The sequence below is a fragment of the Gopherus evgoodei genome, chromosome 4 (assembly GCF_007399415.2).
Source record: "Gopherus evgoodei ecotype Sinaloan lineage chromosome 4, rGopEvg1_v1.p, whole genome shotgun sequence".
In the NCBI taxonomy this organism is placed as follows: Eukaryota; Metazoa; Chordata; order Testudines; family Testudinidae; genus Gopherus; species Gopherus evgoodei.
The window spans coordinates 16,453,803-16,477,003 of NC_044325.1; the positions used below are offsets into that span (position 1 = coordinate 16,453,803).

General features: G+C 43.7%; 1 protein-coding gene across 1 annotated transcript in view; it reads right to left on the minus strand.

Moving 5' to 3' along the window:
• Positions 1-1,127: 1,127 nt before the first annotated feature.
• The window catches only part of KCNH5 (potassium voltage-gated channel subfamily H member 5), a 248,629-nt gene continuing 226,555 nt past the window's right edge, over positions 1,128-23,201 (minus strand). Inside the window, exon 11 of the mRNA XM_030558539.1 lies at positions 1,128-2,252. Within this exon, the coding sequence (XP_030414399.1) occupies positions 1,308-2,252 (945 nt within the window). The 3' untranslated portion in view covers positions 1,128-1,307. The remainder of the gene's footprint in view (positions 2,253-23,201) is intronic.

Here is a 23,201-nt window from a genome sequence, read left to right on the forward strand (position 1 = left end):
CCATTTAATGTCAGGCTTTGTACATTACTTGCTACAACCTCCCAGTGAGTTGAGCCTAAATTTCCCTCTCCCTCACTGAGACCTTTTGTGTGATGTCTCAGCCAGGAGCCATTTTTTGGGAGCTGCCATCAACCCTTGAAAAAATGGAGTTTCTAACAAAGACACTGAGGTTGTGTCAACACTGCAATTAGACACCCGTGGCTGACCCGTACCAGCTGACTCTGGCTTGTGGGGCTCGGGCTAAGGGACTGTTTAATTGCAGTGTAGATGTCTGGGCTTTAGAACCCTGAGAGGTGAGAGGTCTCAGAGCTCGGGGTGCAGCCCAAACCTAAAGCTCTACACTGCAATTAAACAGCCCTTTAGCCTGCACTCCGTGAGCCTGAACTGGCACGGGCCAGCTGCAGGTGTCTACTTGCAGTGCACACATACCCTGACAGACTCAGATGCTGTAGCTAAGTGTTGCTACAAAAATCGACATAAGGTTATTCTAACAGTTCGGTATGAAGTGTGTTGCTAAAAGGAGGCTTTCAAGTAATAGTTTCTGCCCTCCCACATGCAAAAAGAAATACAGGGTGTGTGTGTGAGATATTCTGTTTTGCTGTTTTGTACATAATCATTCATTATTATTGTTTCTTATGTACAATGTTAAGAGGAGAAGGGCCGTTGAGATAAAATGCATTGCATGCAGAACACCCCCAGTGATAATCTCCAACATTTAAGACCATAGCATACTATTCCTTTAAATTTAGCGGACTCCACCACTTCCTTTATGGGCAACATAAATCTACCACTAGATATACATTATAACACAATGCAACAATACCAGGAAGTGATTCTAATAGAAGACTGAGCATGTCTTCGGCCTCATGTTAACCTATCGTTTAACTCAGCAGAGAGGACAGTGAGGAAAGAAACACTTTTAGTTCACCCAGCCTGAGATCAAAACTGTCATGGCAATACTGGCAGGCTGGACCCGGATTCTTTAAATAGTAACATTGCCTTTGTTAAACAAAATTAATCCTTTTATTACATAATAGAGATTATAAATAAATGTAAAGTGTGCATGCAGTCAACTGCATATTATACAAGCAATATCTACGTTAATTGTTTTCTTTGGCAGGCCAGAATCCAGCTGGACATGCAATATTTACATATCAAAATCCTTGTTGTGTTCAAGTCATATTGGATGCAAGTGAAAATATATATGTATATATATTTACTGTATACACACACACACATATATATGTATCCAAGCATATATACACAATTGCATATATACTGTATACATATATACCCATAGGTATATGTTAAAAGTGGATTTCATCTTTTTCTGATTCAGGTGATGCAGGCCTTGAAACACTAAAAATATCTTGACAAGGTATTTGGGGGGGCAACTTGGGTGATAAATGGGACTTGGGGGAAGAGGTCTGGGACACGTTCTTTTCAGACAATATTTTTAAAATCTCTGCCACCTGTTTCTCAAGCACAGTCATCCTGCTGCTTAGCAGCTGGATATCCTCTTTGAGTTCATGTTTGACTTCCTGTAGTGTGGTTTGTAAGGCCTGCTCAGGAATGGGGTAAAAGGGGTGTTTTGCATCAGCTTGGATAGGACTGTGTTCCAGGGGGCTGCGAGTCTCACCAGCTTTATCTAAACGAAGGTCACTTTTTGTTATTCCACTGTCACAAGAGTCTGTTTTCCTCAATGGATTTTTAGTTACACTGTTCTCTGAGTCATTGCACTTGGGGTCGTCGGACAATAGCCCCATTGACTCAGCCTTTGTGACGTTATTCCAGTCTTCCTTTTTCTCCTCTGGGGCTCCCATATTGTTCTTAAGTCGAAGCCACCCTTTCCCATTCCCATTTTTCATCCTGATGGGACTATTAACTTTGAGACATTTTTCAGGGTTGCCATTTGGCTTAAGCTCCATTGCATCCCTGTTGTTCTGCTTGATTGTCTCATTGGTTTTCACGTAAGCCAGGGATGTTTGAATGGGTGTGATCTGAGACACAGTGACCACACTTGTGCCAGTGATAGAGGCCCCATTCTGCATGGGACGGCTCTCCACTTGAAGCTGGTTCCTCTCTGGGTCGATGTGTGTTGTGCCTTGATTCCGCATCTCCTTCTGCTGCTTGAACTTCTGAAAGAGCTTTCTCACGGGGTGGTCCACAGGGATGCTCAGGGTCACTTCATTCTTCTGGCGCAGGCGCTCCTCTTCTTCCTTCTTGACATCGCTGATTTTTCGGAAAATAATCTGTAAGGGATAAACCCAAAACACGGTGAGAAGACAATGGATTTTAAACACCAAACTATGGCTAATGTAATTCGAAGATGTAGAAACAGCAATGTCCTGATCAGAAAAGCCCATGCCCTAAAGAGCTTCCTGCCTAATTTAAGACAAGTGGGTGTAACACAATAATCAAACAAAGCAATAACGGAAGATGAGGTTAACATTGGATAATGAGGGTAACAGAGAGAGGAACATAGGGTCACACAGATTACAATGTCCTCAGTTTGGATGTGTCAAGTAATTCAAAAGTGAGGGTTTTTTTAAAGACTAATGAAATGCAGTTTATTATAATATCATATCTAGTGCTTAATTGGTAATGATAGAGGTGCCTGGGCTCAAGCAATTTTTTAACTTTCATAATGGAGACGGCAAACCCAGAGGTGCTGGAGCGCAGCCAGGGCAGCCCCTGGCAAAAATGAAGCACTGATCAGACCACAAGGTTCTCTGGCAGAAGGAGCCCAAGGCTGAAGCTCAGGAATTGGTTTAGAACTAAACCATACAATTACCTGATAAACTGGTCTTTGTTTGGTTTCTTAGGAGAAAACAGGATGCTGTAAACAGAGCAACGGAAGATGCATAAGAACTAGAATATGGATAGACAGGTAGTGGGGAATCGCAGGAGAAAGTGGGAGGCAAATGAAGGTGGCCTAAGCTAAGAAAGAATCCAGGATGTCATCAGTGAGGTCAGAAGAACTGTTGTGAATCAGTAGCAAGAAAACAGGACGCTCAAGGAACAGACCTAGTCACAGAAAGAGAGTCTTAGACACAAAACGGGGCACATCTAAACAGATTTAGTCACAGACTGGCAGAATGGGAGTGATGGATGGGATGGATGAAATTTATTGGATGGCCGTAATTAAATATTTTAAAATATATACTTCCAAGATCTGCCTGTATATGCAAACACATATTTCTTTTCAAGCCTCACGTAAAATGAACCCCCATCTTAAGATGTAAGGCCAATTGCATTGGCTTGAATGGAGTTACAGTAAGGAGGAATTTAGCTTACTAAAATAATCTGAAAGTAACATGAACATCAAAGCTCCCACGGCTTCCTCACAGAAACCTTTCAAATACAGTAAATATTTTCTTGTGGGCTGCTAGAAGATGCAGCTGCTTATAATAATGTAGAAAATTAACATGTTTATTATAAGCCCAGTTTTAAAAGGCATGGACTCATGGAAGATGCTTTTATTTGACCTAGATTTAATACATTCATATCTTCATTTAGAAGCTGCCCTTGATTAGTGCCTGCCCTCCTGCAGTAGTAACATCTCTATCAAGCAAACCACAGGGGACAGAAAATACATTTAATAGAAGCTGCCTTTGATTACAGAGGGAATTAATTACATTTAATTGAAGCCCCAGTCTCTAAATGAAGATACAGAGGGTTTGTTGTTTTTTCCAAGGGAGATCTACTTAGGCAGAACATATGCACATTTCTCTGACCACCGAACACTGAACATGCACAGGTGGCGTACCAAGGCCAATGGCTAACTGGCAAGGTATTCAAATGGGCGGCTCACAAAGATGACAAAGGTTTCCTTCCCCATCCCTGCTAGACTATAACAATTATGCCACTGCTCTGTGTTCGGGCAGGTCCCTGGAGGAGGACTGTGGAGACGACATCTTGAGCAGACACAGTCCCTCACTGGGCTTGTAGGAGGGTTTTAGAATAAAAAGGGTTAAGGTTAGTTTAGCTCGGGTAAGAAAATATATCTGCTTATTAGCTTGTGTACAAAGGTAGGCAGTTAAGCAAGTGTAATAAGTCCTTGCCAAAAACATATGTTTTTTAAATTTTTGAACCTAACAGCTAGCAAGACAGGTCTGGAGAGGATGCTAAGCTTAAAATATGGCTGATAAAAAAAAGAAGGGCCTCTAATGATAGAAACGGGTTTTAATAGACAAAGGGAAGTTGTGTTGTGGTGTAATAAATTTATAGTAACCTTAACAGGCCAGTCTTATTTTCAAATTTGGGCCTATGTGAGACGATAAAATACCAGGTGCAGCCATCCACACATTTAAAATAATCTAAAAGGAAGAGGACCAACAGCCATATCTTGTTTTAGCCAAGGCCAAGAAAAAGCCAAGAAAGGGGGCAACCATGAACTGTCCAAACCTGGCTTTCACCTAAGATAATAATGGTCAATATAACATCACTTGTTTATTATACTGTATAAGAGAGTTAGGCTTGCTAAAGATAGTTATCACATCCTTCCTGATCATACTGGAGCCAGTCAGGATAAGTGGGCTACCCCTAGGGTGGATCTTTTTGGAAGTCTCTTGACCAAATACTTAGGAATGGTTGTTACTGTATGGCTGTATTAATTGCTTATTACTTAGGGGTTTAGATGTGTTAAGAGAAACTGCATACATATCATTTGGCCTTTGGATTTAATAAAGGAATATACCATTAAATCAGTGTTTGGCGGTACTCCATATTACCACTATTTAGAAAAATAATTCCAGAAGAGCTCCTCTGTGAACATGGAAGATGAGCAAGCTGCTTCATCCACTGTTCTCACAGGTGGGCTAGCCCTGCTGTGTGGTTTGTGCAAGGGCAAGATGAAATCACAACCCCATTTTTCCATCCTGCCCCTCTCTGATCCTTTTCAGCATCTTGCTCTGCAGTAGTGAGCAATCCCCATGCTCCCAAGGACTGATACGGCAGGAGTCCTGGCAAAGCTACACAAGGAAGGGCTCTCCCACCCCTGCCAAAGGAAAGAGTTTTTTGGGCTCACTCTACGTGCAGTGCATTACAGGATGCCACTTCTACTGGATATTACTGCACAGGGACAACCTGGAGTCCATAGGAACGAACTGTTACAACTTCCCCCATGCAGCCTGCAAAGGTAGATTAGTGACAAGAATGAATCAGAGGAAAGTGACGTCTTTCTCTTCATTACCCATTACTAACAGAACACAAACAATATTGACCATGGTCCTGTTTTTAACTGAGATTGATTTCTCTTCCTCCTCTGAGGACCAAACACTCACAATTCACCCAACACTAAGCACACTCTGTTCTCATTCTGCTCAGATTTTGTAATTCTCCTTTTCATCTCCCATCTCAAGTACAAAAGGGTCCTGGCCATTGGTTAACTTTAAACACAGAACAGAATTCAACATGACTGTACATTCTACTCCCAAAAGATCAATTATCTGCTGATTTCATACTTTACCCTCCACAAGTGGACCATTCGAAGCTCCAGAAAATTAATGCTTTTCTCTACTTAATATACAGGAGGCATCTTGCAAGAATACCTTAGTCACATGGAGATTAGATATGGGGAACACTCAGACATGTGGGTTTGGGTTCTGTCTTTCTAGGTGACCTTCACCACAGCCTCTGAACCCTTGGTTAGTACAATGTTTGATGAACCAAAGTCATTCGTGCTTCAGAGATGAGCTGCTTCAGCCTGGTAAGGTATGACACGTGACATATGAGTGACAAAGCAATTCAGCCAATGTTTGGGTGGGTGGCAGACTTTAGTAGACCATCTTTATTAGCTTTCAGGTCTTGATGGTCCAGGGGTTAGGCTGCTAGCTCAGGACTCAGGAGACCTGAGCTCAACTCCCTGCCACAAATTTCCTGTGTGACCTAGGGCAAGTCACTTAGGGCCAGATTGTTAAAAGTATTTGGGCACCTAATTCCCACTGATTAGTCTCTCAGTGCCTTGTTCTTAATCTGAAAAATTGGGATAATAAATAGCACTTCTCTACTTCACAGGGGTGTTGTGAGGATCAATAAACAGATTCCCCAGACAGGATCCCATTTTCCTAGTGGAAATGTGACTGCTATAACCGGGAATCAACTGATGACTATGGACACGATTTTCATCAGATCATAATTGCACTGAGGAAGGAAATATCTCTAACTTGCTCATGTAGGGCAAGACTCTGAGCTGGGCTCCATGAGTAGGAGGAAAAGGTTGTGGCTGGAGTTCCCAGGAGGGAGTTCTGGAGAAGTCAGACACAACACCCACAAAGCTCCACGCTCCAGAGCAGTAACCACTCTTGGACACTCACTGCACTTCCCATTCTGCTTCCACCCAACAAAGGAGGCACAGTCCATAGACCTACCTTCACCCAGTCCCTTTCAGGGATCTAGAAGGCAAACCAGCACCAGCTGGGAACAAGGCTTTGCTCATCAAGATTCTGGACAGCTCTGGGGGAGATATAAGGGGAGCTCCTTACCCTCTCTTTAGTCAGTGTAAGTGCAACAGATCTAGGATACAATAGCATACTCCTGACATATGCAATGTGTGTATGTAGATGTCATGGGCCCCCAGAGCAGAATAGCTTATCCCGGCTATGATCAGACCGTGTGCGAGCATGCATCATGCCTTTAGTAAAGAATAACATTCCTGACTCGTGCAGACTGTGTGTTATATGTATCTAGAAGAGAAGAGCGTGTTTCTGGCAAGCCTGGTGTTTGTGTGACGTGTCTAAAATATTGCAGCATGGTTCTGATGTATGCCGTGCATGTGAATGCAAGGAATGTGCACCTAGAACCAAATAGCACGTTTCAGCTCTCTTTTGTTTGTACCTATTTATACCTTTGGAATGTAAGGCCTGGTCTACACTGGGGAGGGGATTGATCTAAGATACACAACTTCGAAGTCGACGTAGTTTAGATCGACTTAGAATCACTTACTTCGCGTCCTCGCGGCGTGGGATCGACAGCTGCCACTCCCCCGTCAACTCCGCTTCCGCCTCTCGCCCTGGTGGAGTTCCGGAGTCGACGGGAAGCGTGTTTGGGGATCGATGTATCACATCTAGACAAGACGTGACACATCGATCCCCGATAGATTGATCACTACCCGCCGATCCCGCAAGGACCGTTCAGCACAGTTCATCTCCCAACCCAGACCATGTACATTTTGGGAACTATATATTGTTATTTCTAGGCAATGTGTTTAATAGGGATAGGCCTTGAATACAGAACTGCAGGCCATATCCTCAGCAGATGTAAACTGGCATAGCTACACAGATTTCAATGGAATTATGACGGTTTATATCACCTGAGTACCTGGCTTAGCACATTTCGGACATACACAGTGTATGTGGGAGGAAAGACAAAGATCATCACAGTTATGGCATGTCCAGGGTGCACAGTGTAGGTGGCAAGCTAATTCACACCTTCTTGACATAGTGATCCCCCCAAATATCTAGGCTCTTTCATTCTAGTCATAGCAAGATTAGCATTGGCATGACACACACCTCTATGAAAGAAAAATCCTGCCTTTGCACATGAAAAAGTGGATGCATGTACACACATACCTCTGCCTCTACTAAAACTTGCTCCTGAAATGAACCTGTTGGCAGAGCCTCGAATCTCATTGGAGGCAACTGATAAGGCACTGGATGGGGAGTCAGGAGACCTCAGTCCTATTCCCAGCTTTGCCACTGAACTATCACGTGACCTTGGGCAAATCATTTCCCCCTCTCATTCCCATCCTATCTTTGCCCCTCTTGTTATGTAGATGGCAAGCTCGTCAGGGTAGAAACTGTCTAACCCTCTGTAAGTGAATACAGTGCCTAGCACAATGGGGCTGCTAGATGTTCCTGTTACAGAAATATTAAAACATCAGAATAATACATAGACCACGAGAGCTGAAATTTCATTGGGAAATGGTGACATGCTTATTTTAAACACTTAAACCAGGAAAGCTAATTCTTCTTCCCCCAAGAGAGGTTACACAAAGACATTTCCAAAGCCAAGCACTGGAAACAGAAGCAGACCCCAGAGGAACTTAGTTGGAAGAAACTAAATTAATTTCTATGTACAGTGCTTCTCCCGAGGTAAGGAAACATACTCCTTGTTCACAGCAAGTGCTAAACCTCTTAATGTGATGGGAATTCAGTGTCAGAATTCATTTCCTTTATGCAAGAGACTGTGACCATGTGCTCTGAGACACAAAGCTGTGTTATGAGAGAGGGCTGCTGCTTTCCTTCCCTTTAATGTATTTATTTTGAAGGGTTATTTGGGGGTTGCATGAGGGGAGAGGTTGACTATTGCGCTAGTGAAGGTTAAGTAAAGGTTAACTGACTGTCAGCCCTCAAAACTGAAGAGTTTTGTTTATCTACAAGGCAGGAATAGTACAGATCGCAGTAACCTGAGATCCTCCATGCTTATCTAAGCCCTGATCTGTCTTTCATCTTCTCATGTAATGAAAGGTAATTCAGTCTGAATGTTAATCCAGCCCAACACTGGGCCAGTTCCAAACAGACTCAACCAGCTGTGACCAACACTGAGCAATAGTTACATTTGATACAGAGCCATTCTCAGCAGGTAGAGTGCAGTGTAACCAAATCTAAAGACAAACCTTGAAGTCTGAGGCAGGAATGAGGGATGAGAAAACTAGCTCAAGCCTGGGACATGCAGAGGCTCTCCCTTATCCATCCATTCTCCAGACATTCTGCCCTACCTATGAACTGGTAGCCTTGTCCACCACTTTGCAATGTAATCCTTGTCCTTCCCCTTGTTTGAACATGACTTGCAAATAGCTATTCCCTCCATCCTCGGAGGTTGGAGCACCACCACTATCAAAAGTATTTTCAAAGGCCAGTGAGTGGAAGGATGGATTACAATAAGCATTAAAGAAGACGTATATTTCATGCCAGGTGATAACTTCCTATTGCTAGGATGTCGTACTGTTGTTCTTATAGAATACAATACATGGTTCCACCTAGTCAAATGAAATGTGTGGAAATACATGTGTTGGATATGGCACTCAATTTTCATGGTAACAAGTCCAGTAGCAAAATAGACAGACATTCTCATAGATTCTGAGCCAGAAGGGACTACTGTGATCTAATCTGGCCACCTGTATTACATAGGCCAGATGACTTCCCTGAACTGATTCCTGTTAGAATTAGAACATCTCTTTTAGGAAAACTTCCAATCTTGATTTAAAAATTGCCAGTGAGGGAGAATCTACCACAACCCCTTAATATATTGTTGTGATGATTAACTACCCTCACTGTTAATCATTTGCGCCTTATTTCCCGTCTCAATTTGTCTTCCTTCAACTTCTAGCCATTGGATCTTGGTTGGCTGGCTGGATCAAGATTTTCAGAAGTGCCTTCACTTTTGGGTGACCAGCCTGAGACACCTTAAGGGGACTGATATTTCAAAAGCATTGAGCACCCAGCTGTGGAGGCCAGATGCCACCTAAAATGGAATTTGTCTGGTGAGCCAGGCTCAGTGATCTTGTTCACAACATTCCAGCACCTCCTTAGCTCTAGTCTTGGGGAAAGCTTGAATCAATGCCAGCTGCTAACACTTTATTTGTTCATTGTGACGCTCATGGGCTTCCCAATGAAGAGGGAGCACACAGGGCATGTGGCCATGAAATGGCTGGCTCAAGCTGGGCAACCAAAATCACTGGTCACTTTTGAAAATCCTGTTCTGAAAATAAACGGCAATGCTTCTCTAGCTGCGGTTCTTAGCGAGTTCCCATCACCGTAGTAGCTGAGTGGCTCAGCCTGAAGTATTGATCCCCAAACACCTCTGTGAGGTATGGAAGTGCAATTATCTTCATTTTACAAATGGGAAACTGAGGCACTTAGAAACTAAGGGCTTGTCTACATGGGGATACTCACAAAAATTAATCCAAATTATCGTTTAAAGTGGATTAACTAAACTGCACAAAATCTCTGCATGGACATTTATTCAGCATTAAATGGCCTTAATCTGATTTATCGTGGTCTACACTACACTACCTAACTCTGTAAGTGTCTACATTACAATGGTGCTCCCACCAATGTAACTCACTCACTACACTGATTTAATAACTCCACCTCCATGAGAGGCGTAGCGCTTATGTTAATGTAGTTAGGTCGATGCAGTGTCAGTGTAGACACTGCGTTGCTTACATCAATGGTTGCTGCCTTTCAGAAGCCATCCCACAATGCCCCACAATGACAATTAAATTGATGCAAGCGCTCCAGATGAGACCATGCATCCGCTAACACAAGCAGTGTAGTGTGGACATCCAAAAGTAGTTTAATTACTGTGGTGGCTGAAAGTTAATGTAACTTAGGTTGATGCAATTTGGTAGTATAGACTTGTCCTTAGTTTAATTCACTCTCTAGAAGTGAATTAAACTAAACTGAATTCAGGTCACTTTAATTCTGAATAAGAATATGCACACAGGGGTAAATGAAGTCAACCAAGGGCTTGTCTACACTTAAAGTGCTGCAGCAGTGCAGATGCACCAAAGCAGTTGTGTTGCTGTTGCACTTAGTGAAGATGCTACCTACACGGATGGAAAGGATTCTCCCCTTGGCACAGGTACTCCACTTCCCCAAGAGGTGGTAGCTACCTGAGCACTGTCTAACTGGGAATTCAGTTGGTATCACTGTGTCACTCTGGGGTGTGGATTTTCCAACACCCTGAGCAAGGTAGTTATATCAACATAGGTTTGCAGTGTGGACCAGGGCTAATCCTCTTTAAATTCTCACTTTTAATTAATTCAGATTAACTTTCTTGAGTGTCCCTGTGTAGACAAACACTAAGTGATCTGCCCACACTAAGTCCAGGTCTACACTACAGACCTAAATCAAATGCCAAGTGAGTGGACCTCTGCAGCCACAAACGTGAACAGACAGCATGGCCTAAGGGGCTACGGTTAAGGGGTGGAGGGATGAGAACAGCTAGTTCCCAAACCAAAAAGAGCAGATGTAGCCAGCAGAAGGACAACCAAACAATTTGTGACAACAGCAAAGCAGCAGCAAAGAACGCTGCAGCACATTAAGGGTCTGATCCAACTTCCATTAAAATCTATGGAAATCTTCCCACGCAGGATGGATCAGGCCCTGAATTGGCCAGTCATTTAGAATCCTGCACTGGCTGGGTTCCCCTGCCAGCAGAAGACACAGGGCAGTCGCTCTGCTCATCTTTCTGACTCAGCTTTTTACACACACAGGTAGGACTTGGCCTTTATGGGCAGAAATGAAGGAAAACTAAAGCCACAAGCACCAAAAGCAAACTTCTGTGCAGTATCCCCGGCGTGCCTTTCCTAATGCAGCAACTGCACCCATATTTCAAACTCCGGCTTGAGGCTGCTTCATTCAATTTGCTCCCCTGTAAATCTTTATGACTTCTGAGCTCACTGTATTAATATAAACTCTTGGGATGCATAATGGCTGGCTGGAAATGCTGGCTTCATTGTTCTTCAGCCCGGTGTACTCTTTAGATATCTTTACTTTAATGTGAAATTCAGTCTTATAAACAAATTATTCTAACCAGTATTGCTCCCCAATAAATTCTGTTTAATCCTCCTGTACCCAGAGCAGTGTTTTGCCTTTAAAACGTTGCTCCATTTGCATGGAGGGAAGAAATCACTATATGTGACTGTGCAATGAAAATGATCGATTACTGTGCAATGAGTTAATCTCCAGAATAGGAATGCTTCATGAACAATCTTTCACGCTGGATTTAGGAGGAAAAGAAGATTTCTGTGGCTTAGTCTGCTGGTTGCTTGAAAGAAGCTGTAAATAATAGCCTTTTTTGCAAATTTTCATTGATCCTGACTTCACAGATATTATAGCAAGCAAAGAAAAAAAGGCTTCCTGCCAGGGACATTTTAATTTTGCTGCAGATAAACCATATTCATATAGTTTTGTTGTAAACTATTACAAAATTGACTGGGGAGAAGTATGAAGATTTCCATCAAAAATAACAAAGCAAACGTCATTAGCAGGAAAAGGGGTTGAAAAAAACCTTTCAAAGGGAATTTAAGAACATGTGCTGGAAAGCACATCATAGAATCATAGAATATCAGGGTTGGAAGAGACCTCAGGAAGTCACTTAGTCCAATCCCCTGGTCAAAGCAAGACCAACACTAACTAAATCATCCCAGCCAGGGCTTTGTCAAGCCAGGCCTTAAAAACCTCTAAGGAGTTAATCTTATTTCTGCATCAACACTCAAGACATATAATGTACTCTCTAAGTACCTCCTTGTAACCTGTAAAGAAAAGGAAGGGTACTAACTGGGGGAGACCGTCCAGGAGACCTGCACAATAGCCACTCTACAGGCAATTTACAGGAGCCCAACATCCCCCGCATCACCGCATTACTACTTGCTCTGTGCTGTAGTCATTAGATATCTTGGACCAAAATTTTAAGCCACTTTCCAATCTGCATTCATGACCAATTTGCATGGCACCCACTTGAGCTCAGGGAGAGGCATCCCTGCACCCAGACGAAGCAAAGGAGGCTGATCGGTTTGCAAATAGACAAGCGTATTCAAGAGAGGTTAGTTGGAAATTTGGCCCTGTCTGTCATATGCTTGATGGAGATCTGAATTTCTGCTGAACTATATCACAACACCTCTAGCTTGAAGAACAGGCTGTGATCTCAGTCCCATACATCACATGCTTTGCTAAAGCATTTAAAAACTGGGAGAGGTCGACCACTGGCTAGTCGGAAGGAGGAGCTATTTTCAGTTTTCTCCTGTATATTCCACAGTGCCCAGACTGAGAGATTAAATTAAAACACAATTAAAGGTTTACCCTTTTGTGGGAATTCAGTTTAAGATGAAGGGCCCAATTCTGTAGGCTTGTGTCGAATGCAGTGTTAGCTCGAGGTGTAAATTGACTGTTGCCCCTAACCAAAATCCCAGAAGTACACAAAAAATCTCGAGTTTGAGTTCAGTGAGGCTTTAAACTCAAGCAAGCTGGCCCATCTGAGGGTGTGGGTTGAAGCTGGCATGCTGCTGATGCTGCAGCTGGCAATACAGTGGGGACACAGCTTGAGTGCACTTTTGCAGCGTCACTGCTCCCACTTGGGCTAGGTTCAATCAAGAGGAGTGGAGTAGAGATAATTTGAGCTAACACTGCAGTGAAAACAAGTGCTCTGTTGTGCTGAGTCACTTAAACCAGGGTTTCTCAACCTGTGGGTCACGACCCAAAATTGGGTCACCAGAATGTGTCAAAGGGTCCTGTGGGAGGCCCAGGAGGGGAGGAGGTTGGGTCCTGCCCCCCAGGATGTGGGAGTCCTTGAAGGGGAGTGCAGAATCCACCCCATACTTGCATAGCAGTCACCCCCAGTAGCATCTCCTGAAGCAATGGTCCCATGGAACTGGCTTGGGTCAGCTCCCCGCTCCAGACATTGGAATCTGGTGTCTGAGGTCACAGTGCCACTCAGGTTTGGCCCTGCTGCCCTTCTGCCATGATGACAGAGGGACTGGCTAGGCCAAATCTGAGTGAGCAGCGCTGTGATGCTGTGCATCACTCAAACAAAATGGGTCTGGCCGGCTCCCCGTTGGTGGAGCTGAGCCAAATCTAAGGGATGCTGCACCCCCAGAGGTCACAATGCCTAGAGTGGGGAGCTGAGCCCTGCCAGCCCCACAGGACAGGAGTGGCAGGAGCAACCGCTATGGTACACACGGTGTACCTATTAAGTACTCACTACTTATCATGTTTATATATATATTATACATGGGGGGTAAGAAATATTTAGTAACTGGGTGTTTTTTGCACTAAGGCTATTAACTGGGCTGCAACAGGCTATCAAGGTTTCCAAATGGGTCCTGAGCCCAAAAAGGTTGAGAACCACTGACTTGGACCAGTGCAAACTGGATGTGAAATGCTACCAAATCTGAACAGCCTCATTTAACACCCACATTGCACTGGTGTAAATGTCTGCACAAGGTGCAGAGTAAGGCTGAATTGGGCCCTTATCTTGAGAGATGGACATTGGATCCTAAAAGTGGTACCAGAACAGGTTTAATTAGAGGTATTCTAGACTTTTAAATTAGGGAACAAACCCCCTGCCACACACACGGTTTTGAGTAATGTTAAGTTCCTTGAACTACTGCAAGCTCATTTTGTGAGGATAGAAAAGTCTCACATTGCATATATTTAGACATCAAACCAACCTCACTTTAAGTAACACCCTTTGCTATTTGCACCCTATAAGGAAAATTCATTTGTTTTCATTGTTGCTCATTTCACTTTGCAGAGAAATGCAACTGTGGATGAGTGCAAAACATGTTTTCAATCACTGGCCATTCTGCTCTATTTGGTTTTTATGCCATACCCATTGTCATGCTATCTGTGCCTAAGTAATGCGACCCACATCTGACAATGTGGATTTCTCCCCTTCTTCTCCCGGGGGGGAAATAAGGCAGGTTTTTAAAATTTTAATGGTTGTATTTGATGCCTGCTGTACTCTGGGTTTCTAGTTCCGAAAGCATGTTGAAGAAGTGCTTCTTGCACCTCGGATAGACAAGATGGAAACTCAACATACAGTTACTGTTATTTTAAACACTAATATAACAGCCAAGCACAGAATGGTGATGCCCTGTAAGATGTACCCACTCATACCTGAAATGCTTCAAACCTCACACAGGGCTAGATCCTCCTCTTCCCTCAAGGCCACACCCTCATTCTGCCTCTTCCCGCCACTGCCATGCTCCCGCCCTGCCTCTTCCACCCCCTCCCCCCTAGAGCCTCTCGCACACCATGGAAGAGCTGATACAGAGCAGGCAGGAGGTGCTGGGAGGGAGGGGTAGGAGCCAATTGGCAGGGCTGTCAGTGGATGGAAGGTGCTGGGAAGTGGGGGAGGTGCTGATAGGGGGCTGCCAGTGGGTGCATCCACCATTTTTCCCCAGAGTCAGCACCTATGGAACTGAGACTCAGAAAGGCACAATTCCTCCCGAGGCCACCTTGCTCTGATGTGGGACAGTTAGTCACTCCTTCTCTTTTCAGGATGCAACTTAGGGCTTATCTACATTGACTGAAATAGATATTCCAAAATAACTATTCCGCTTAGCTATTCCAGAACAACTCCCTGTTTGGACCCTCTTATCCTGGAATAGTTATAGTTCTTTGAATGCACATCTTGACCTATTCCGAAATAACATCCCTGTGTAGCAAGCCCTTTCTGTGTGCCTGGATGGTGGGAAGAGGGAGGGGCAGACCCAAAGCTCCTCCCACTCTCCACCCTTCTCTCTCCCTTCCTGCCCACTTGCTCACAATAGGGAGTATCAGGGGGTCAGACTTTGCTCGCCCCTTATCCCCACATCCAGAGTTGGAGCTGCAATTGAGAGTAAAGGGCAGGGGGGCTTCACTCCCCTTTATTCTCTTGAGTGGCCAAGTAAGAGCTATGGAAAACCTAGTCCACAGATTATTCATCCATTTAGCAGTCTTGCTGTCCTCCCTTCTTGAGCCTATTTCCTGCTTTGTGGGGAGAATTCCACTGAATAACACCTACTTCCTGTAAGAAACAGAGTCATGCTGCTCCTGTAGAACATGGTGGGATTTTGAACCTCTAGGGTGACATCCTGGCCGCACTTAAATCCATGGAAGTTTTGCCGTTGACTTAAGTGGGGCCGAGATTTCACCCTAGGACTGTATAACCAAGAAGAAACACAGCACGTACGGCCCTTGCTCACAATTAAGAAATGGGCTGTATGGCTTTGTGAAGCAATTTTTGACTGAACTAACTGACACAACCACTCAATAAGCTGAGCCGGAGCATGTGCAGACCCTGATGGACTTGAGAGATTGCCGTTCCATTATCAGCACCCCATCAGCATTAGAGCCTTGGGAATCACAAGGCTTAATAATTAGCCTGGGGATTTCTTTCCCAGCACAGTAGCAGCAGGAGGCATTCACTGAACAGCATCAAAACAAACAAATCAGGCACATAGGGCACTAACAAACTGCCACTTGCCACTGGATCAATACCCATTATTGGCACCAGTTGGATGAGGCTTCGCTGGTGGCTGCAACACACAGCAGCATTAATTGATTAGGATTTTGCTGCGGTTCAGAGGTGATCCAGGCCGTGACTTGGAAAATCGATCACTGAGGATAAAAAATCCTTTCAAAGAAAGCGGTCTCCAGTTTGCTCATTGCAGCATCCTTCATATCCATACAGTGACACAGTCCTCTCGCTCAGTACAAATTGGGAACTGTCGTTCTGAAACTACAGATGACATGCCTTAGCTAAGCTTCCTGCATGGCAGCCATCTGGCTGAAAAATGGCACCTCTGTGACAGTGCCAAGGGAGATGCCAAAGAATCTGCAAACTAAATTGATTTAACCATAAATTAAAACCCGATAATAATAATACCAGGAGCCAATCTAGCACTCTTCATTCCCTAGGTCACAAAGCACTTTACAAAGCTTTACAGAGGGTAAACCGAGGCACACAGAAGTCACATGACTTACCCAAGGTCACTCAGCAGGTCAATGACAGAGCTAGGAATAGAACCCAAGTCTCCAAAGTGTCAAGATGGTGCCCTACCCATGTTCTCTTAAAAAAACCCTTATTGTGTAAAGGTTGGCTATAAGATCTCTTTTATTCACTACAGTTTGGCTCAAGCTGGAAAACTGGGATCAAGATTTCAGACAGCCCAAAGCTGAGGGCCCCTCTCTGCATTTAATTGATAAAGCTGGGGAGCATTTTTAACATCTCTGACAATAGGTCCTCACACTGCCAAGCCAGACATCTCCTCACCCTTGCTGTCAGAGAGACCAACTTTATTTCAAATTATTTTTAAACATATCTCACTTTTTATACATCGTGAGAAACGCTTCTCGCCATGTGAATGTTCAGAACATTACAGTACAGTTTCCTTGTAACTCAAAAAGGTTCATACAGTTTACGGTCAGAAGGGAGCATTCTATCATCTCCTTGATCTCCTGCATAACATCAGCCATTAATTCTCACCCAGCTATCCCTATATAATAAGCCCAAAGACTTTAGCTAGACCAAAGCACTCCATTCCTAGCAAGATTCAACTGTGTGATACCAGGAGAGAACAGGATAGATTAAGATGCCACCAATAACTGGGGCCCTGGCAATGGCAGAGAATTGTTTAGATGAGATCTGCCCAGGCAATCCCAGCAGGTGTCTCCTGTTCCAGGCTGCAGAGGGAGGCCCACCCACTCCAAGGTCCCTGCCAAACTGACCTGGGGGAAAATTCCTTCCTGCCCCCAAATCTGGTGATCAGTTGGAGTCAGAGCATGTGAGCAAGACTAATCAGTCAGGGATTTTGAAAGAGGATTCTCTGCACTACCTCAACAAACTGATTCAGAGCCTGAATTCAGATATCAGCCAAACAAGCTTTCTACTCCCCGTCCCCATCAGATTTTTCACTTAATAGTTGTGTAAAACATTTTTTTTTAACTGAGGAAAAAGACATCTTGATTGTGAAAATAGCTAATCTTGAAAGATATCACTAGCTCATTAAGCTTCTTGCCCCAATCACAGTATATTTAATGCATATCTAATGTAATCTCTAATGTGCATGACCATATTATTAGGTGCCCGTAACCTGCTGTTGTCCCCAAGACAAACATGATTGTTACTACCAAGAGCAAACTCACACACATGTGCACTGGACCAGATCCTCAACTAGTGTAAGGTGGTGTAGCTCCACTGACATTTTTGGAGCTATGCTCATCTATACCAATTGAGGTTCTTGTGCACTGTGTGCACTTTAAAGGCTGGCAAAAAGAAAATGAAAACAAACAAACCCACATAAATGGAAAGAAAACTCAAATTTAAAGCATTTTAATTAGCTGAACGGCTTGATTTCACCAGCGTAAAGGGCCCCAATACTCATCGCAGAGAACGTGTCCATTGTTCATGTTAGTTAAGCAGTTTATCATTTCAGTCCCTGATGTATTTTGTGCTATATTTCTATGCCTGGAGTGGGACTAGAATTTTCAATGTATGCAGCAGCTGTGGTTCTGCTACTGGGGCACTGCCCTACTCTCTGAAAGAATAAATGTGATCAATTTAAAATGATTTCTCTGCTTCTCTATTGTATATGTCATTCATAGCCGTCAGCTAGGGTGAAATTCACGCCCCTCACTCGTCCCACACACAGCCCAAATAAACAGGCTTTGAGCAGGTTGACAACATGGGGATGACTGTTATGGACTCCTCCTCCCAAGTCAAAAGAAGGGAATGGAGGCAGATGGGTCCCCACTACATCAAATGTGTCACTGGATACGTTCTGTTCACAGGGCTATTAGCCACACCCCATCATTCCCTGACTGCCCATGACCACCTCAATATTATATGTGAAACAGGAACCAGAACCAGTAAGGAGCTCAGTTCTGTGGTGCACAGGGGACTGCAAAGTCTCTGTTGGGTGCTTTGCGTTTTTATGCCTTCAGCAAGAGAGGCAGGAGGATTTCACTGTTAGTTTCTATTTGGAAGCAACATGTGCAAAAGGATCTCAGTAAATGCACTGATTTCTAAAGGGGAGAGACTCAGTTTTCAAACAAGCATTTGAGCAGAAAAATCTAAGTTGTCAAAAATGAGCTACTCTCTTACTTTAGATAGGATGGCAATATACATCCATTTGAATCTCTAACATGCTTTTCCTTAAATGTTATAGTGGCAGGATATCCATCTACTGATATCTAGGATGTTCTATTAACTCATCTATAAGGAACTCTGGCTTTATACAGAAGCTGCTGAAAGTGATGTTGTTTATTCACATTTTATTTTTTTTCACTTTTTCCTTTCCAAGGTTTCCATAATGCGTTTACTCCAGTCATTTGGGTAAACATTATGCATTTCTGGCTGCATGCACATTAGAACATAACCACTTTTGTTTGGAAATGAACAGTCATAAATAAATAACTTATTTTAAAGTGCAAAACTTCAGAATCACAGGTTCATTTGTTTGAAATGTGACCCAGGCCAGTCTCTTTGTATCAAATCTGCCTTTGCTATGAGCTGATGCACCAAAATCCAGTGTATTTTTCTAATAAGGTGGTTTTAGATCTATACAAATGGAGCAGTCGTGCCTGCTTTGCTGTGTCATTGTCAATCTTTGACCAGATGAAGGTCAAATAATTAGTTATGGGAGGAAGAAAGATTCCAGGTGGAAATTCTAGCTTATGCAAAATCTGGCAGCCCACCCTGCCTGGGACAGGCTGCTGAAAATATATCACAGTAGGGCTGAGTGTTTTCACTGGCACTCAGTTGCCTCTGAATCCATTTCAAGGTCCTGATCTTTAAGATAGGCTGAGACTGGCCTATCTCAGAGACTGCTTCTTACTTGTTACCCACAGAGACAGATGCACACATCAGTGAAAATGTAGCCAACATGGCCCACGGTCAAACCTTCAGGGGCTAGAAGAAAAGTGACTTTCAGTGCTGGATCCTGGTCTGCAGAACTTTCTGAATGAGACCTAAAAGAGCCCAAACCTAACTGGCTTCAGAACCTACTGTGAAATCCACCTTTTCCCACAAACCTTCCTGCAGTAATGGAAACCAAACAACTACAAGAAGGAGCAGGGGAATTAAAATAAAAATCAAGCCATGTCTAAGCTGCTAGACCGAGTGATCATAGAATATCAGGGTTGGAAGGGACTGCAGGAGGTCATCTAGTCCAACCCCCTGCTCAAAGCAGGACCAATCTCCAGACAGATTTTTGCCACAGATGGCAAATGGCCCCCTCAGAGACTGAGCTCACAACTGTGGGTTTAGCAGGCTAATGCTCAAACCACTGAGCTATTCCTCCCCCACAGCACAAATAAAGTCCACTAGGGAGCTGACTTCTTGCTTTTTTTAAATTTCTGTACCTTGAAATGAAGACAGTGCAGTAATGTGCACCGTATCCACACATTACATAGAGGCAGTCTCTCTGTCTGACACACAGGAGATCATTCAGTTGGGCCAGGAGCTATTTTTTTTCCCTCTCTCTCTCTCTTTTTGTTGTTGTATTACATTTTATTTAAACTTTTAAAATCCAACTCATTTTCAAACATTTGAAGGGTCTTTGAAATAACTTCAAGTGTTTAAGAGGTATCCCTAGGACGCTCACAGTGAAATCTTTGCACCAGGGGTTCTAAATGTTGCCTGACTGAAAGATGCGCTGGCAGCTTGTTAGGAAGGGATGCCGCTCTTGGAAACAGATTTGAGCCACCTTCCACATTAATATGGTGGAGCCTTCTGTGGAGAGTACAGCTTCCAGCACGCAATGAGCTTTCTTGATGTGAACAGACAACTGCCGACGACTGCCCAGATCAAGATGAAACATTCTATGATGGGACATGTGGCTCCATCCCTATAGAATAAAGACAAGGCCTTGCTCTTATGGCTGGGCCACACTCTAGTCATGTGTGCTGTGTGCAGGGCTGTCTCTCACCGTGTTTTACTTTAAAAATTCAAGGGAATAAAGTTTTGTGGAAATGTCAGTGATTGCCCCTGGCACAATGACCTCACTGGAAAGGCAGTTTGTCCGTAAGCCATAAACCTAAAATTTAATCTAACGGAAAACCTTTTAGTGGAGCAAGACATCTATTTGACTGATTTTTTGTACAAATACTTTATATCTCAATCAGCATCAATTAGTGGGGAGCCTTTTCCCTTAGGGATGGAGAGAGGAAGGAACACGAGCACCGCAGCTGCCACCTTTCTCTTAGACAGAGTGGCCAATAGCCAGGAGAGACTCCCTAGAGCCAAGAGGGAAAGTCATTGATCAATTAGAATGCCGTCTGTGACAAAGGGAAGAAAACGCAATGGACGTGGGCAGTTTAATCACAAGGTAGGCCCCGCCCATGGTGGGGGGTGTTCCCTTGAAAAGGGAGCCTCCATGCTTTGCCTCATAAGGGGAAGAAAGCAGCGCTGAAAGATATTAGTGAGATGGCAGCCATGCTGAGCAGAGGTGCTGCTGTAGTATAAAGCCTGCTGCCTGCCAAAGTGCCAAAAATCCTGGGTGTGGCGAGGGCACCCAAAGCTATGGTTGGACCCAATTGTTCTGTGTTCTGTTATTTGGTGTACACCTGCATCGCACCTGCACCTTGAGAACCTAGCTCCAAGGAACTCTGTAAATGGTGTCTCTGCAAGGAAGCCCCTTCTTTGTGTTAATCTTGGTAGGGGTATCCCCAAGGAGCTTGCACATTTGACACAGCCTGGAAGGCTAACTGGGAGGATGGGGTGGTGAAGTGTCATATTCCTCCCAATTATCTCTGCACTTGTCAAGTCAATCCCTGTGCTTTTTGAGTTATGTGCCAATAGGCTGAGCCTCTCTAGGAGAGGATATTAGAGATCTGGCTATACAGTAGAGCGAAGGGAGCTCTAATTGTGAGTCTCTTGTGTGTACTAGCCATTAGCTAATCAGAAGTTGGGTAGTGGGGGGGGGGAGGGAGGGATCCTACAAACTCCCCTCTGGTTCTGGATGATTTTCCCATTTTTTACTCTTCCTTCCACCTGCATTATGCTGACCTTCTCTTTGAGGAGCTCTGGACGTGAATCCTCACAAAGCTCAAAGAGAGTTGCTGTGCGTTCCTATCAGCATGTTTACCAAGTAACACAGGATGCTTCTCGGGGGCTGAGCCCGCTGCCTCTGTTTATCTCATTGCTCCAGACTAGAACAAACCGGTTTATAATCCTCCGGTATGTACACCTTGGGAACCCCGGCTGTAAGTGTGATCAGAAACGGCTTCCTCATGTACACAGAAGGTGGGCCGGTTGAGTAGTATGCTGTGTGTCTGGTGCCTGTGTGGAAGTCCTGCACTGCCAGGAGAATGGGCTCACAGATCTTTCCCGTCTCTGAAATCGATAATTCTGTACTTCCACGTTCATTGCTATGTTATGCCCTGGTTAGACTCTATTAGTGCCCTTTACGCTGTTCTCTCTGAATGCACAATTAACAAAACAACAGCTGGCACAGACTGAGCACTACTGCTGCTGAGTAGCACCAGATGGAACAATCACAGAACTCTACCTCTGGCTCAATTACCTTAGTTGTCATACAGACTCTGCATTAGTTTCAAAGTGCTCTTAATAACCTCTAAGGCCCTTCAGGATTGAGGTTAAAACACACACGCTCATGCTCTCCCTCTATCTCTCAATTCTGATCATTCATTATACATCAAAGTCCAGAAAAGGTCATCCAATGCACACCAAGTTAACCACAGTTCCTAAACTTCCTATATTTAGCAGCCAATTCTCCAGCCATTAACCACAATGTCTGTGGAACTCCTTGTCCACAGATGTTTAGGATGCTGGCACTCTGGTCCTCCTTAAATCAAAACTGAAGACTCAGTTGAATTAGTCTGGCACTGATGAGAACTTTCATAAATTGGTTTACATCTTTTGTAGAACTCCTTCAGATTAGTTCGCACAAAAAAGCACTCCACAAATGTAAGACAGGGATGCTGTGGTCCACTGCTTCTGGCGTTATGATACAAATAATTAGCAGAACTGTAACTGGAGAGTCTGGATAATCTGTTCTGTTGTTACAATTAAAATAAATGCAGCTGTTTGATGATTCAATTTAGAAAATCAGCATGGATGATATTCAGAAAAGAACTGTGATAGGAATAGAGTTAAATATGAAAACACTAATCAAGAATGTACTCTGCATCTAGAAGATCAGCTGCAGAGCTAGCATAATAATGTAATTTTAATCTCATTTTGACCTCTTAAAGTCCCTAAAGTTCAAAGGTGCTCTAACAGTTTGATTAATGAAACTGTTGAGGACATCAGGGACTCTTGTATGGATCGTTTTTACTGTACTATGATTTTTCCTCACAAATAACTAGTTCCTGAAAGTTATATTCCCTCAGAGATTTCCACCACAACTTTAACCATCACCACCCATCCATGAAACTCTCTCTAGAGCACTCCCACACCAGCATCAACTTCCTGGATACCGCAATACGCTTCAACAATGGAACCCTACAAATGACTATATACACAAACCCGACAGATCACCACACTTATCTCCACAAATCCAGCTACAACTCAAACACACAAAGAAATCTGGAATATACAGCTAGGCACTCAGATACCACAGCTACCTGCTGCAGGTCAGAAACATAGGGAAAAAGTGAGAACTGCCAAAAGCCAAGCTGAGTTTGACCTTGCAAAGGAAATTAAAACCAATAGTAAAAGGTTCTATAGCCACATAAATAAAAAGAAAA